The sequence below is a fragment of the Mastacembelus armatus genome, chromosome 16 (assembly GCF_900324485.2).
Source record: "Mastacembelus armatus chromosome 16, fMasArm1.2, whole genome shotgun sequence".
Classification (NCBI taxonomy): Eukaryota; Metazoa; Chordata; class Actinopteri; order Synbranchiformes; family Mastacembelidae; genus Mastacembelus; species Mastacembelus armatus.
The window spans coordinates 20,784,318-20,800,374 of record NC_046648.1 but is presented as its reverse complement, the minus strand read 5'-3'; the positions used below and the strand labels follow the sequence as shown (position 1 = coordinate 20,800,374).

At 40.3% G+C, this 16,057-nt stretch overlaps 1 protein-coding gene across 2 annotated transcripts; it reads right to left on the bottom strand.

Annotated features, from left to right (window-relative positions):
* Window positions 1-407: 407 nt before the first annotated feature.
* Window positions 408-14,890, bottom strand: scn1ba (sodium channel, voltage-gated, type I, beta a). 2 transcript variants are annotated; one of them, XM_026316923.2, is made up of 6 exons: window positions 13,256-14,890; window positions 5,451-5,617; window positions 3,867-4,104; window positions 3,211-3,352; window positions 2,857-2,928; window positions 408-2,390 (listed from the first exon to the last, which is right to left on the bottom strand). In XM_026316923.2, exons 1-5 carry the CDS (start codon window positions 13,350-13,352, stop codon window positions 2,862-2,864), a joined length of 711 nt encoding a protein of 236 aa, XP_026172708.1. In that variant the 5' UTR covers window positions 13,353-14,890; the 3' UTR covers window positions 408-2,390; window positions 2,857-2,861. The 2 variants fall into 2 exon arrangements, with proteins under 2 accessions (XP_026172708.1, XP_026172709.1); XM_026316924.2 differs by lacking the exon at window positions 2,857-2,928.
* Between the last annotated feature and the right edge of the window lie 1,167 nt (window positions 14,891-16,057).

Below are 16,057 nucleotides of genomic sequence, written 5' to 3'. Positions count from 1 at the left end.
TTAGGGTCACAGGGATCTGCTGGAGTCTATCCCAGCTCTCTTTGGGTGAAAGGCAGGGGTACACCCTGGACAGGTCACCATATAGATTATGTATATAAATATTATCATATTTTTAAGAATGTGTCTAGAAATGGGTTTGAGCTGTGAGTTGAAATATATCAGCATTTCAGATTCTATCACATGGATTATTTTCTGCATGGAAGATCTGAAGAAACCAAGCAAGACGTGGTGATTTCTAAGTACTTCTAGTACCACTAAGTACTTTATTATTTTCAGCGTGTCACTTTTCTTGTCTTTTTTAGCAGGCAGCATTTCCACACCTACATATGAAGTGAAATCTGCAGTTCTTTTGTTACTGAAAGAAAACACATGGACAACAAGCAGACAAGCAGACCAACAGTGTGGGGAGCAGTGAGGTTTTCATTTCACTGGTTCACCTGTGTAGGAAAAGGTGATTAGAGGATGTCGACTGATCCGTTCCCAGACGGTAAATCACTCAGCACTGTATACATTGCTTCAATTATTTCAATTCAGTTGTTACTACTAAAAAACCATATTGTGGTCTTTATCACATCAGTAAGCATGCAGTTATTCTGTATTCATTTATCTGTGTGTGGTGTGTCCCCCTCTCCATATCAGAACGTATCAAAAGCGATGTAATCATGCAGGAATAGTAAACTGTAAACGGCAGTGTGTGGCTGCCATCTAGTGTCCACCAATACTCTTTTTTTTTTTTTCTTCTTCTTCTTCTCATTTTAGAAGCACTAAGGACTTGTCAGCTCTTTTCTGTACCTTTCTGGTTTCCACTGGCTTCACTCTGGGAGGCACACCGGACATGTTTTGCCCATGGCAGTTTGATAATAGTAATTAGCCAAGCCCTTAAGGTTCTACAAAGACATTAAGACATTTCTATGAAAATACACATCAGTGGGAAAGTTTTCACTGAAGATAAATTCAGCCTAAAGTGATACATATCAGCTTTCTGGTAAAACTGCATTCTCTTGGTGTAATACAAACTGGTCTGGGCTAAAAATGTTCATCTTCTCCTCATATGTCACAGGAAGTTCCACTTTGACTCCAGATTTAATTTTAATCTGGTGAGAGGCTTTTACAGCACTAAATCCTGTGAGCAACTTTGAAGATCAAACTAAAGAGATCATCACAGCCAGTTTAAACAGGCTGCGATGGTGTTCTGCTGAAAATGCTGGTCACACTTTAATTAACAGGGAGCTCCACTGAAATCCAGCTTTAAATTGCTATTGCACAAAAATCACTTTCTGACATTGAGCTGTTTTATACATTATGAGCTCACAGGGTCAAAGAAAATACATTTAAAAAGTCAGAACAGCTTCTCATTTCCCAGCCCAGTATGAAGTTTTAAAAACATGGCTAGTGCTGTGTTTAAAGATTAACCTAAATCCTGTCTGAGTTTTATTCTTTTTTGAGAACTAGTGATTCAAAACTCTGAGAACACTTCAGGTGTTCATCAAACATCCTCGAGTGATGAGTTAACATAACCAGAATTAAATTTAAGAACATTTCTTTTAGTGAGTGAATGTGTGCAGGTGAAGGGCGATCACTTTTCTGCTTACTTATGTTTAAATTTGCAGAAACATCTATATGTTGTATCTTAAAATGTGAGAAATTAAAATAAAAGGTTCAGTTGGGTTGCCAGTTTGACTTACTATGTTGGTCAAATGCAGTTTCCTGTGACTGATTTTAATGAAAATCTGAGAAAAAAATGAAACATTGAACATTAGAACACATTATCAGCCATTTCACTTTTTCCTCTATAGTGTTTGGTAGCATTCAGAATGACTTTGCAGGCAAATGTTCTTGTATTTAAAAGTATATTCGTTCTTGCTTTGTTATTCCATGTTTTGATATTTTAACATTAAAACATTTGTAACACAGCTTCATAAATCTACAAAGGAAACACTGAAATAGCCTGTGTTGGTTGAATCCTGGTGTGTAATGAAATATATCCCAACTCATTCAAAGCTTTTGAAAACCTCGTGACACACATCAGAAACATGTTGTTTTGATAAGATCTTAAACATGCAGTTAGTGAATATACAGTAGGCCCATAATATACTCTACATTAGATTATCTGTGCATACTTATACACCTATATACAGTACAACTCTCTCCCTCTGTCCTGTTGAACCACAACCTGATGCTGCTAACCTGCCCCTCAAAATGGGACACAGTGCAGTCCTGCCCTTAAGTTATTTAAAAGTTTTCAGTGAAGGTCTTTCTCCTCTCTGTGTTTCCACTATTCCTTCATGTGGAGACAAGGGTGGGAGGTGAGTGATGGCGAGAGGAGACAAGAGCACAGACGTGGACGTGAGGTTCCTCAAATTTGTCTTTGACCTCAAATCTTCTTTGGCCTGAAGTTCAAAAAAATAAAAACAACAAAAAGTCCAGAAAATGAATAACATAAATGTTGGGGTGGAACTGGGGCAAAAGTGAGAAGAATAAATCAGTCTTTCACTGACCTGCTCATAACCTATAGACATATATCCTGTAATGACAGGTACGATGAGTCGCAAGATAACAGATACAGTTTGGCCTAGCTGGTATCTTGACAGGTTAATAATAGTGCATGTTTTATATGAAAAGGCTAAGTTATAAATATGACTTTAAAATCTTAACATGATGGCAATATTTCCTGAGTAACTTTTTAAAGAAAAATTTAATATCATAAACATATTAAAAGCAGAGAAATTACTTTCATTGTGGTAACAAGTCTAGGCAAATTTTATAAAGGCCTAGATTATTAACAAGGAATAACAAAGAAAAGCACAAGGAAAAACAAAAATTCAAAGTTCATGTTTAGTGTGACTCCAGACCTACCGGTGCTATTCAGCCACTTGTACACCTGCACAATTATCTTTACTTTCCGATGCTATAGCTAAATACTCCGCCCTGAGGAAACCCAAGTGGGAAGAAAGGAGAAAAAGATGAGAAAGGCAGTCAAAATCTGTGAATCAGAATCAAAACAAGGTATCAGTTCAGTGAGTGGAAAAAGGGCAGATTGAACCAGATTGTCTCTGCTTTTCAAACAGGGATGAAGAAGAAAAAGCCAGTGTGAAGGCTGAAGGTGGGAAATCAGGACATTTGGACAGCCCAGCAGGATTTGGAAATTAATAGCCGGCACCGGGAAGAGGCTGGCTTTGTATGTATTTGTGTATTGTAGATGTTACTCACGCGCTTTCTCTCAGAGCTTCCTCTCCTGCTGCTGAGATCTTTCTATAGCAGTAAATCATCTCAACCACCAGCCAGAATTGCAGCCCGATGACCGAGACATACATCATAACCTCAGACAAAATGGATGCCATTCCCCTGGTCACTAGAGAGACACAAAGTCATAATTCATGAGCTTTTGCCCTGAATTAAACTGTCACCATTCATTATTCACTAAATGCTGCTGTAGACCCAGTTAACCTAAAGTATCTGACATCATCTTCTAATGAAGATTCAAGGATCGATCATTGAACCTTGGGGGACACCTCTTTGTGAATTTTGCTCACATAATGTCTATGATCTTGCAGGAGAACTTTGGTTTCATTTAAGCCAATTTTCTAGGATTTCTTCCCTATTTAGCTGTTGTTATTTTTGGATGTTTTTTCACAAGAAATAAATTAACCATTGCTTAAGGGTTGTTTATAAATGTTTTGAGGCAGTAAATCACTTAATAAATGTATTTTATTCCAGTTATAGCAAAGAAATTATTCTAAAGACTTTGAAAACAATAAACTGATAATGAAAATGACTTGGGTGTGACGGACAAGGTTTGTCCAGTCTGAGTAAAAAGTTAAAGATTCAAATCAGTTTTCTGATATAGTCATTGGTAATTTTCTTACTTTTTGGGACCACGTTAATGACGATAGTCTTGTTGGGGCTGGTTTGAAACTCGTAGTCGGTGTACATAAGGATGCGGTTGAATATGCACTTGTACGTTCCCGTGTCGTTGTAAGTGACATTGAGGATGTAGATGGAGCCGTCCTGTAGGTCTTCGGTATTCTTGCTGCCATTCCAGTCCAGTCGCCCGTAGAAACGTGTGTCAATTACTTCTCCGACTTTATTTTTATAGCTGTATAACTGGAAGACAATTGCAGGGGAGGATCCTTGAGCTGGAGCCACAGCAAAATAGACTGAACATTCAGAGAAGTGATTTGACAGTGTTCAGATGAAAGGCGGAAACATAGGTATCAGATATAAAAGCCCTGAGAGACCAAACCCGTTTAGCTAATTTGCTACAAATCATAAAAGCTTTGCACCACATCACCTTTGACCTCATCCACATCAACACTGTATAGAGAACTGCTGTGGGTAAGGTTTCAATCTCAGCCTCTCTGCAGCTCTGCTCATTCAGTGTGTTTTTACACTTATTTTTGCATCCAATTAATAAACTTTAGCTGGTGGTTTTGTTTATTTACATATATAAACAAATAAAAGTTCAGAAAGCTGCTGTTTTCTCTTGGATGCTGGGAGGTGTAAAACAAACTGATGTTCTGTGTTGATATGAATATTCATACACATGCAGTTGTTCTGTCCTACAGACGGATAGCTGGTCTCCTCTGCTGCTATTTTTCCAGTATCGACCGTGCTGCAGTTACGGCCTCACATCTGCACTTTCTGGAGAATTAGTGGTTACAGATTCTAAATGGCACCTTAGGGCTAATGGGATCTCTCCTGCTATAGATGCTGTATATACTGTAATGGGCACTTTGCTGTGCCTGGTGAGGACATCTTTGGTAAGTAAGAGCGCAGCCTTTCAGTCGGCACAAAGAAGGAAAAAAAAAATCTTGTCATGAAAAATGCAACACTCTGCTCTCTCATGATAAATGCATAGTGGCCATTTCCCAGAAGAGGAGACAAAGAACACTGGGGTGATGGATGAGTATGTATTGCTTTATCTGGAAACAGGATAAATAATTACATCAGGGAGGAAGCTGGCTGCATCTAATGTAATAGATGCTAGTTTATTGCTGAAACTGTGAAACTATTCATTTTTTTAGTATTTTATTTTGGAATTCCATTTCTCAGCTTTTATACCACAACCAACACCTCAGAGTTTTTGCCTGCCCACTGCCACTTATTCAGCAGCAGGCTTTGTGCTCATTAGATAAGTCTGGGGTTTGGTTTCCTGCATTAGGCCTTTCTCAGGAAATTAAGGAGCTTTATTGGTTATTTACGAATTAAACTGGGAAAAGCTTACAAGAGATAAGTTCCCTTTATACTTTTAAGACTTTGCTGTATTGACTAATGCAATTTTGTATGCAGAAATATGGTGAGCGATCATGCTAAAGCTTCTGTTCCTTTTTAGTATCCATGCACCAGCTCCCATTTTCAAGTCACCTGTAAAATACATGATGCTCTAATTTCACTTTTTTTGTTAGTTCAAACACTAAGTTAATACTTATTTAAACTGTCTCTTTTCTTACATGGGAGAACTCATCCTCATCTGAAGCCTTGAAGTACCAGTTGACAGAGGCGTTGGCCTTCACCTCACCCCGCATTTTACAGGAGATGCAGCCCAGCTTGAAGCCTTCATGGGCCACAGCCTCTGTGTCTGAGTCCACCTCCACGCAGGCTCCATGGCACAGACATACTGCAGAGTGAAGGGGATGAAGAACACACAGTAAGAAACCTGTTTTCAGTTTTTGCTTGCTGTCTATTTGCAGGTCACAGGGTTCAAAGGCAGAGCTTTGCATGTCCAGCATCCTTTTTTTTATGTACCCATGACTTGAGGGCAAGGTTGACACATGGGCAGAGCTCTGGTGTTTCTAGTTTTTCAGTACTTGCAGGCAAATGGTTTAACTACTTAACAATCTTAGTTATTACAGTGTTTGTATTTTTGCGTGCTTACTCCCAATGCTCTTTGCATGCGTGTTTATTGTATCGGGCAGAGCTTTTTTCTTGCATTTTTTTTATTTCCACTCATCATTTCAGTTCATAGGTTGTTGTGAATTTAATTAATTAGTTTGTTTAGTTCTGTGGACATTTACATTTGGTGTGTTTTTTAATCTGTGAACTGAGGGGAAATAAAGAGGTTGCAGTGAGCGATGTTATTATCTTGCATTCTGTCAACTGCTATCTGAGCTAAATTCATATATAGAAGCATGAGTCTATATATGCCATCATCATCATGACACATACTTCTCATCGGCCGGGAGTTACACACCTGTAACTCCAAATGTTTCTTTCTCACACTGCACCTTGCAGTTTCCACTGAGGCTTCAGCTTCGCACTCAACCAATGATCTTGTGCTATTCTCAACTTTCACCTCTGGCGAAGCTTTTGTTTCAAATTGTAAGGTGGGGAAGGAAAATGAGGGAGAGGACAGGAAACACATAGCACAACACTGGTAAGATGAACTCTGAGGAGTCATTTAAAGATTCCAGTGGCTGCACATCATCCATGGCCTCATGTACACAACTATATAAAGACAAAGCTCTGGTTTTTACTTCCTAGGATACAGATATTGCAGCACTATAGGGAGACATTTAAAAGAATCACAGAAATAGAAATGACACCACACTGCAGAGAAACATGGACAGGATGAATGAAGGAAGAGGAAAGAAAGAGAGAAAGTTAGCACAGGCTTTAGCAGTAACAGCCGTTTCTACAAAAGCATGGGGAGATGGGAAAGCAGGAGGGCAGAGGCCTAATGCTGGCTGATGCACTGCAGAGAGAGAGAGAGAGAGAGAGAGGAGGGAAAAAAGGGAAATAGAAGAGAACGTTAAGAACATAATGTAAGATTTCACAAGCCCCAAAAAACAAACCCAAACATAACTGGCCCCATTGTACTTTAGTTTAAGAGATGAACCTGTGCATTTATACCAAACATAGACCTGAAGCACCCAGCTGGACCCGAGAACGACTGAACCCAAGCCAGTTCAGGTTTAGTTGACCTGAACAGACCTAATGTACTTTATACGTTTTTCCTGATCTCCAGCCTCCAGTTTGCTGGAGTGCTTGTAGCAAAGCCACATTCAGTTCTGCTGAATTTTGAGGTGATAGATAAAAATGCAGCATGCACTGATGAAGGTTTTATTTTCCCAGTTCCTGTTGGGTTGACGCTGGTTTCATACAACTTGGGTCTTATTTTTCATTTTAAATTGTGCCTTTTAGTAATAACATTACACAAACTGTTGTAAACATTCATCCCAGTTTACAGACTGACTTTCTGGTCCATCGTTTTACTTACTGAATGTGCACACAATTTTTATGTTACCAATGTGTGCTAAGTTTTAGTTGACCTTCAGAATAAAGTCATTTAGATCACTACCCTTCTAGCCCCATTACTTATAATTGATACAATGAATTAAATGTCAATGTTACAATGTTTTGTACATTGTTTGCATTTGCACCAGTAGCATTCTTTAGCACTTCTCTTATACTTACTGCTAACTACTCTCAATTAAGTTAGTTTGGTGGGATATGTGTGTTGCACAGGAAGGAAGTTTTTAATCAGTTATTGTGACAATGAAACATATTGAGGAACAGTCTAATACAAATTTGAAAACATTTAGTTTTTTTCTAAATGTGAGTATATGCAGATATTATTATTTAGCAGATCAGATATTCCATGATCTTTCCACCATGTTGTAACTGCATAGGTACAATCTGGTGCAAACATAATCACAGGTTTAGTTGGCTTGTTTACAACCTGTTGTTTTTCAACCGCACTGTTGAACTTTATTATGCCAATTTTGCCATGTTCCCTGACCCCTTCAATTATATTTATGATTTAAACATAATAATCACACTCAGAAGTAACACATAAAACTAAAGTTGTATTGAACCAGACTTTTCACATGAGAAACCTAAATGTCTAAACCTAACAAAGTTAGTTTTAAGGCTGGGATCTTGGCTTTTTGGGTTTCCTGGGAAGCTGGTCTGCAGAGGATCTCCAGATTATCAAACAAACCTGAAGCAAACAGCATTTAGAAACGTTCTGTAGATTCACACAAAACAATACAGTGACTGGAAAATACAAAATGGTTGCCTATTTTTTATTTTTCATTTTAACCTCGGCTCTAATTAGCTCCCTCGTCTCTCACAAATGTGACTTGATTGTTTGTGTTAATTACATGGTGCTGTAAGCTGCACCAGCTGTCAGTGCTGCTGCTAATCCTTGGCTGCCAATAGAGGTCGATGAAAGTCATTATTAAAGCCCCTGTACAATCACAGAGGAAAGCATCTGAAAACTCAACTAGGAGACATTTTGATAATAATCACCACATTTTAAGTTAAGCATTAATATAAGACAATATTTTGTCAGGTCTGTAAGAAACATCATGATTTCAGCTTTTACTGTATAGAAAAGACAGAGAGAGACACCACAGGCACAGGAGCAAGACATCCCATGCAGAAAAACACAGAGGGGTTTGAGCTGGCTGACACACTGACTGCTTAGAGAAAGGAAGATGAGACCTGAAATGCAGACAAAGGAGACACATTACAACAACAATGAAGCACATGTTGGATAGCGAGAGGAAATCACTTTGGTTGCAGGACAGGAAGAACAGAGGCAGATGAAAACAAGGACACCAGCACACACAAATCAAGAGGCAGTGATCCTGAGGGAGGTTGGTGACACAGCGAGAAGCCAGAATGTGCAAGGGGAGCACTGATGCTGCTGACTGTCCAAAGCTGAGACAGCAAGTTTACAAGACAATGAAAAGACAATGACAGAGAGACAGCGAGCGAAAGACAAACATGCAAGCAGACACAAAAGTAACTGCTCTTCCCAAGTACAGACTAAACAGAGCCAGAGCTGCTTCAGCAATGATTTTCACTAACAGCAGCAGGACACATAGACACAGAGCATCAAAAACGCAAATCCATTGCGTAATCTGTGGACTGAAGTTCAGGATTATGCAACGGATATTCTAGAAATTGCAGATTAGGAGTTTTTTTTCTCCCTGACAGGGGGGCTGAATCCCTCATATCAGTTTCTGTATGCCCCTGAGGCCTATAAAGCAAAAATAAATAAATAAATAAAAACAAACTGATTTATAGCTTTAGCTGCACAAATGACCAGCCACCCTCTGAGTTTAGCTGGATTAGCAGGTTGCTGGGAGCTGAATAAAATGTAAAAGGTTATTTGCTGAACTAGTCGTAACAGAAAGACAGAGAAATAAAAATTGAATAAGTGATAGCAAAGGAAATGAGGGAGGACAACACCTGTTTCTATGGCTGAGTAACTATGGCCATAAACACACAGACATGCTGTAACCATACATAACCAGGGGAAATGCCAAGCATCCATGACATTTCCCTTGACACCAGCCAAGCAAGAGACTTTCCAGTGGAACAAGTAGATCAGACAAGATCACTGTGCTGTGAGCGTCTCAAAACGATCTGTCCATGTCCTGATTCATAATGTGCTTTTGTCCTTGACTGGCCTTGTGTGACTTTGCCACACACACACACACACACACACACACACACACTGCAGAAACACAGTTTCCATAGTTATTAGCTCAGTAAAGTGTGCAAGGGGTGTGAAGCAGTGCATCACTGCAATGGCAGCTTTTAAGAGCCGGTCATGAGTGATGACGCTTCTTATCGGTCCATGTCTCCAAGACGTCAGCTCTGTCTGTCTGTCTGTCTGTCTGTCTGTCTGTCTGTCTGTCTGTCTGTCTGTCTGTCTTTTGAGAGATTATATTTGACATTGGCAACTTTTGATATTAAGGATGGAATCTTATATTCACTCACTGGGCACAACAACAAATGTTTTCTATTAGGACAGAGGCATTCATAAAAATGTTATCTACTAATCTGTAATCACCTAACTGTTGCTGTATATGTTAAACTACAGACCAATACATTTAAACATTCTTACTGACTGATCTAATACAAATTGTTGTCGTGTGGACCACAACATATTCATGTATTTCTATGGTGTTAGCTGTAATTATTGATAAAGTTATTGATAAAGTTTCCAGCTCAAATAAAAATACTGCCTCCCCCCTCCCTCTGCCTTTAGCTCAGGTGTGTAAGTGCATTTGTGTGTCTGCTTTGCATATTGTGTGTGTAGAACCAGTGAGCAGAACACATGCAGCCTGCAATCAGGTCGCTGCACAGTATCTCGCTCCATGACTCTCAGAATAGCAGAGCCTCAGATAGTTTTAAAATGAAAGTCTCTGATAGCAGCTGCAGACGGGGAACAAATGAATGACTGTTACCATTTTAAAAGTCACATTCATGCTTTTGTACAGACTGCAGGACCACTCAGATGGAGTGCATCAATCAAGAACTCCTTGTTTGCAATGCTTGCTGCTTGTATGAGCCATAAATATAGATCCAGGCATCCAGTACTGTAAACTGCAATTGCAGGTTTAACAAGATCTTATAACCTTTTGTGAGAGTGATGGCATCATGTTTCATCAGGGGTTAGCACACAACAACATGAGCACTTCACACAGCACAGCTTGACGGGTACCGATTCTGTTAAATTGTTCAGATTTTATGGAAGGTCCACATTGGCCAGACACAGGGACCTGAGATGTAAATGCTGATGAATCTGCAAAACACTAATATGTTCCTTTCACATATGTCCTTCATTCTAACGTGTTGACAACTCGTAGCTCTGAATTAAAAAAAAAAAAAAACTTTTCTAAAGTACAGACCAAAAATCAGAACTTGCTCTAGAGCATCATTGAGTAGTCATAATTCATTTATGTTGTGCCCATGCTACTTAAAATGATGAGCTTCTGCGTAATGCAATTTCCAGTTTGTGCAGAAGCGGTGGTTAGAGTGGAGTGATGGAGCAGATACAAGTCCAAATGGCTCAATGGTGCGGTTGTTGAAATATCCTGACAGTGATCTCCTTTGACCATAAGTTTGTGGTGGAGGCATTTGCAGACTAAATGGCTCTACTGAGCTACAGCTGACTGTTGACACAAAGAGGCTCTGCTGTGTGCATTAGTTAAAGTTGCCAGCAGATGCATTAAATTTTATGAGCCTCTAGTCTGGCTTAAAAGCAAGGACACATGACTCAATCAACTGGCTGTTTTCTATGCGTCATATCTGAAGACAGTATGAATGAAATTAAACTTCACAATCATTGGCTGAATGTTGTTTATGCTGATGTTTCTATTCCTGTAAATGGTTATGAAATCAAAAGCTTTCCTGTGTTTTCAGACTTGTACTAGGTATTCAGGAATGTGTCTAAGCTCTTTTCTCCTCATATACTGTCCTAGATGAACCTGCAGCTCAGCTTCTGTCGACTTGTTTAAATAATGTTCTTTTTGCACTTCCTACATAAGTCTTTTTTTTCTTTGCTTTTGGGGGTAAGCTGTCCCAGTATTTCTGCTTATTCATTTTTCTTTTTCTGATTATATTTGCCTTCAGCTTCACCAAACTTCATTTAGATAGCACTTAGAGTGATGGAGCGTGGGTGGAGCTTGTGACCATCAACAAACCACCCTATGTAATATTGAACAGTTATAAAATGTGTATAATATGTGCCTAAAAAAATAGTTTTTTTACCACATAAAATATCAATTTTGAAGAATAAGATGAACATGTCTTGATGTTATTATTAGTCTTAATTTGTTCCTTTTCCTTTCCTGGGGGATTCCAGCCCATTTCCCACTCTGTCTTATATCCTCATCCTCACTACATCCAGCTCCAGATGTGCTCACTCACTTCAGTCCCTCAACCAAACTGTCTGTCTCTGAGGTTTTATAACCTTCTTAAATTTTCACTTCACTGTTGTCTATCCTGCTCCCCAGCTCCACTTTCTGCAGCTCTGCCTGCTTGTTACAATCTTACGTGTCTTATGAACAGCCATTTTCTTCACAGGAATAACAACTGTACTGGTATTTGTTTTTACTTTTTGACTTTATGAAGCTGTGTTGACGTGTATGTATGTGTGGTTAGTAGCATTGTTGTTGTCAGTGATGGAGCGTGAGACAAAAAGCAGCTGGCTGACAAAGATAAATTTCAGTAAATTTCCCTTTTAATGCATTGCTTCTTTTTTGTGCTTCATTTTAAATCCCAGTGCTTAAAGTAAGATTATCTGTGACGACAACATGCCACCTAAGAAAACCTACTGCCATGTTTTTTTGACATTATAAAAATACGTAACATTTTTTTAACTGTCCATGTTTCCATGGTTGTAACCCATTTACCAATACCTACAGTACACCTTGTTAAAATACCCTCCAGTCATTTTCCAATTTAGAATATTAGCTTTAGATATAACAACTAAATCATAAATAAAGAGATGTTGGCTGTGATAGTACATTTCTTATTTCCTTCCTTTTCTTTCTGTGGGTGTCAGGAGACTGACATCAACGTAAAGGTGGGGGATTATGTCACTCAACCTATTTTCACATCAGTGGAAGGTGTTTCTCATGCTATGAAAGAATAAATGACAGTAAACACCTTCTAGAAGTGGGAAATTAACTTGTGATATCTAAAATGATAGAAATACCAACAGGATGAGTGAAAAGATTGAAGGAAGCTTAAATTATTGCCACAAATTTGAAGGATTTTCAAATAATTCATGATGCTAATTTTCCAGGGCTCTAGTAGTAGCCTATAAAGTTTGCATATACAACAGAGACCTGACCAAAGAGAAACACACAAACTGCAGTACGATGCAGCTGAATGTTGTTACAGCAAGTTTACGTATGAATAAAGTGCCAACAACATCAAGCATGCCGAAATCATTAACTCACTTAAAACATTTATTTTGACATTGATGATGTCCTTTAGGACACTGTGACTCTTTTTTCACAATTTTATAGAGAAATTATTGAACTGATTAATCCAGAAAAACACTGGCATATTAGTCGACAATGAATAACGTCATTAGATGCAGCGCTGAACTGCAACTATAGACATTGCTCTGCATGTGTGTGTGTTTTTACGCGTGTGTGTCTTTGCTGGTCTCATCTAATTACTCTGAAAAATAAAAGCCGAACAGCTGGGCCTTTAGCAAGCAATCCAGCACAGTCAGGGAAACACGTACGCTCACTCGCACATCTGCGTCTGGACACGCAACCAACACGCATCCATCCATAAACACGCACACTCTTGAGGCAAACCCCAAAGCATCACTTACAAAAAGAGCAGGCAGTGGTAGACAGGCCAACGTCACACAGCAGTAGACACCCCAGAGGTAAAACACAGCACAGACAGTGAATGGGTAAATGGATGGTAGCTCTTATGCATGCCAAGGTGTTGCCATCACAGCGTCGCCATGGCAACGCAACCACTGTCCACTCACCTTGAAGCGCCAGCAGGGCCAAAGGTAGCAGCAGCAGCTCTTGTACTGTAGACATCCTGACAGGAGAAAGAAGACTGGTGGCGGCTCTCAATGGCATCAACACACCACACAACACACACTTTCAGATGAGACACACAGTCAAATAGACAGAGCAGCTATTCCAGCTTGGTGATGAGGACTAATATACCAAAGACGTCCTGACTATGATTAAAAGTCTGGGAGGTGAAAGGAGGCAACTCTGGGTGTGGTCTGCCTGGATGTCTTCTTGGTTCCTCTTGTTTTTTCAGGGGTTTGAAGAAGGGGTGGGTGTGTCTCTTGCTGCCCCGGTCTTCACCTGAAAAGCTTGGCAGCAGCAGAGTGGAAGTTGTGCTACCTTGGCCGTTCACCTCCCAGGATCTAAATCACTCTATTTAACTGGAGAGTCTGTCCAGCCTCTCAGTGTGTGAGCATATAGAGTTACCAGAGGGAGGAATCACTCTTGAGTTTCGGGTTTCGGCCTTTTGTTGCTCCAAAATGACCTTTGTTCAACTACTTATACTCGCCCCAGGCCTCCACAATGAGACCATGTGCACCAACTCATGCCAGTATCATGACTTGTAGACTGAGGCAAATGGCACTGTTAGTAATTAACAATAAAAGCTATTGGAAGACTGATACTTAGGCTGATCTGATAGGTGATGATGCTGAGGTGTCCGATGGGATTTGTGCTGGAAATGGAAGACGCAGGACGTGTGAGAGAGTTGTGCAATGAAGCTGGGGTGACTGTGCAGTTCAGAAGTCTGTTAAAATGTCAAAATGTTGCATGCATGAACAGGAAACATTTAGCTGCACTGACTTCTCCCTCACACAGGACTGCAGATATGACCTGAGTCTTGACAAAGCCACAGTGTGAGCAAAATGACAAATGGAAGAAGTGTGAAGTGTCCTCTTGCTCGTTTTCAGCTCTTTGGCTTTGGAAGAAATTACAATTATCACCTTGTTTTTCTTATTGCCTAAAATCAGTGTTATTGCTTTCTTTCTACGGTCCCAATTGTTGATTCCCGCTACATATCTCAACCAGATAAAGCTCCAGGCAGCTCTGGGGCTGAGTCTGGTTGCTTCTGACTTATCCAAGAGAAATCATCAGCTGTTTGTGCACATTAGCTGCTGACTGCGCATGGTGCACACAGGCACAGGTGGCTCTGCTGCTCAGATGGGTCACCAGTACATGGAAGCAGGCTGAAAGGCATGCAGCTCAGGGGGGTTTATTTACACCGGGGCAGCGTTTGGTGCGTCTTTGGAGCCTTACAGTGCGGTATTTTGTGCCTTCTAGCAGTGGAGCGATGAGTTAAGAATAGGGTGTGACTGTGTTTGAACTCGGGTGATGAAACAAGAAACTACATCCAACTAATGGCTTGTCTGGAATGTGTGAATTTGCTAAAAATGCATACAATCCTGTCTTTCGTTTTAAATTCCCATAATCGCAGCAGAGCCGAGCGCTGCGTCTCTGTGTCCTGTTACCTGTCCCCTCTGGTCAAAATTCCCTTTTTGTAAACAAATAATGCGCTTTTTCTCACTGGTGTCCTTCAAACGTCTCGTCCTACTGATGGTCAGAGGCGGGCGGCTTCCATCCCGCGGTCCATCAGGCAGTCAGATGCTGGAAGTCCCTTTGCTTTCACACCGGGGACCATCGGAGAGATTTTAGGATCAGAGCACGACACGAAAAAAAAATCTTCTTTTATCTCCTTTAAGTAGAGACACACGGTGGGAAATTTATTTTGGAGACATGCATATTCCTCCTGGAGAGACGTCAGATAAAAAAAATCTGTACACACACACACACACACACACACAAAAAAAAATCAGTAACCTCCAGAAATCACATAGTGCGTCAGTGGATGGATGCCGCACTAATCAGTGTTTGGGATGGGTGAAAGCTGGGGGAGGGAGGCGCATGCAGGAGGAAGGAGGAGGAGGACGGAGGGTGTGATGCATTGCAGCAGAGGGCTGGAGACAGAAGAAGAGGAGGAGGGATAGGCAACAGTGATTGTATGTGATGTTTCCATCCCTTTCAGAAACCCCCACGTGTTGGCAAAGACAACAGTCACGTTTTAAGGTGACTAAGTGTGTGTCAATATATCAGAAAACTATTGCATAATAATTATATGAATTACATGTTTCTAACATTAACCTCAAATGTTTGCAATTTTCAATCAGTGCAACACACAAGTCAGTAAAACCTGTAAACAGAGTATATCCCAAGGTGTTGAAGAACAAGGTAGACCCAAAACTCAAAGGTGTTTTATGTTACATGTAAGTATACGTAATGTGAGATGCAAGGCTGTGCTAACACACTAGTGTGAAAAATCCATCCATCCATCCATCATCTATACCCCCTTATTCCTAACCAGGGTCACAGGGATCTGCTGGAGCCTGTCCCAGCTCTCTTTGGGTGAAAGGCAGGGGTACACCCTGGGCAGGTCCCCAGTCCATCACAGGGCCACATAGAGACAAACAACCTCACACACTCACACTCACTCCTATGGGCAATTTAGAGTCACCAATCAACCTGACATACATGTTTTTGGACTGTGGGAGGAAACTGGAGTACCTGGAGAAAACCCACACAAGCACAGGGAGAACATGCAGACTCCACACAGAAAGGTCAGGTTGCAAACCCACGACCTTCTTGCTGTGAGGCAACAGGGCTAACCACTCAGCCACCATGCTGCCCAGTGTGAAAAATAATTAGGCAATAAAAGAAATATAACAACTTATAATAGTTAAACATGCACAATGCAGGGCAGCAAAAAACATGTAAAA

What these genes read in the sequence shown, in the direction of transcription:
- scn1ba (XM_026316923.2), bottom strand. Translation starts at nt 13,352, where the DNA reads ATGCCATTGAGAGCCGCCACCAGTCTTCTTTCTCCTGTCAGGATGTCT. An exon ending in ATGAGGATGAGTTCTCCCAT is followed by an intron (nt 4,105 to 5,450) that starts GTAAGAAAAGAG and finishes ATTGTCTTCCAG; the next exon opens with TTATACAGCTATAAAAATAA. An exon ending in CATTAACGTGGTCCCAAAAA is followed by an intron (nt 3,353 to 3,866) that starts GTAAGAAAATTA and finishes GTGTCTCTCTAG; the next exon opens with TGACCAGGGGAATGGCATCC.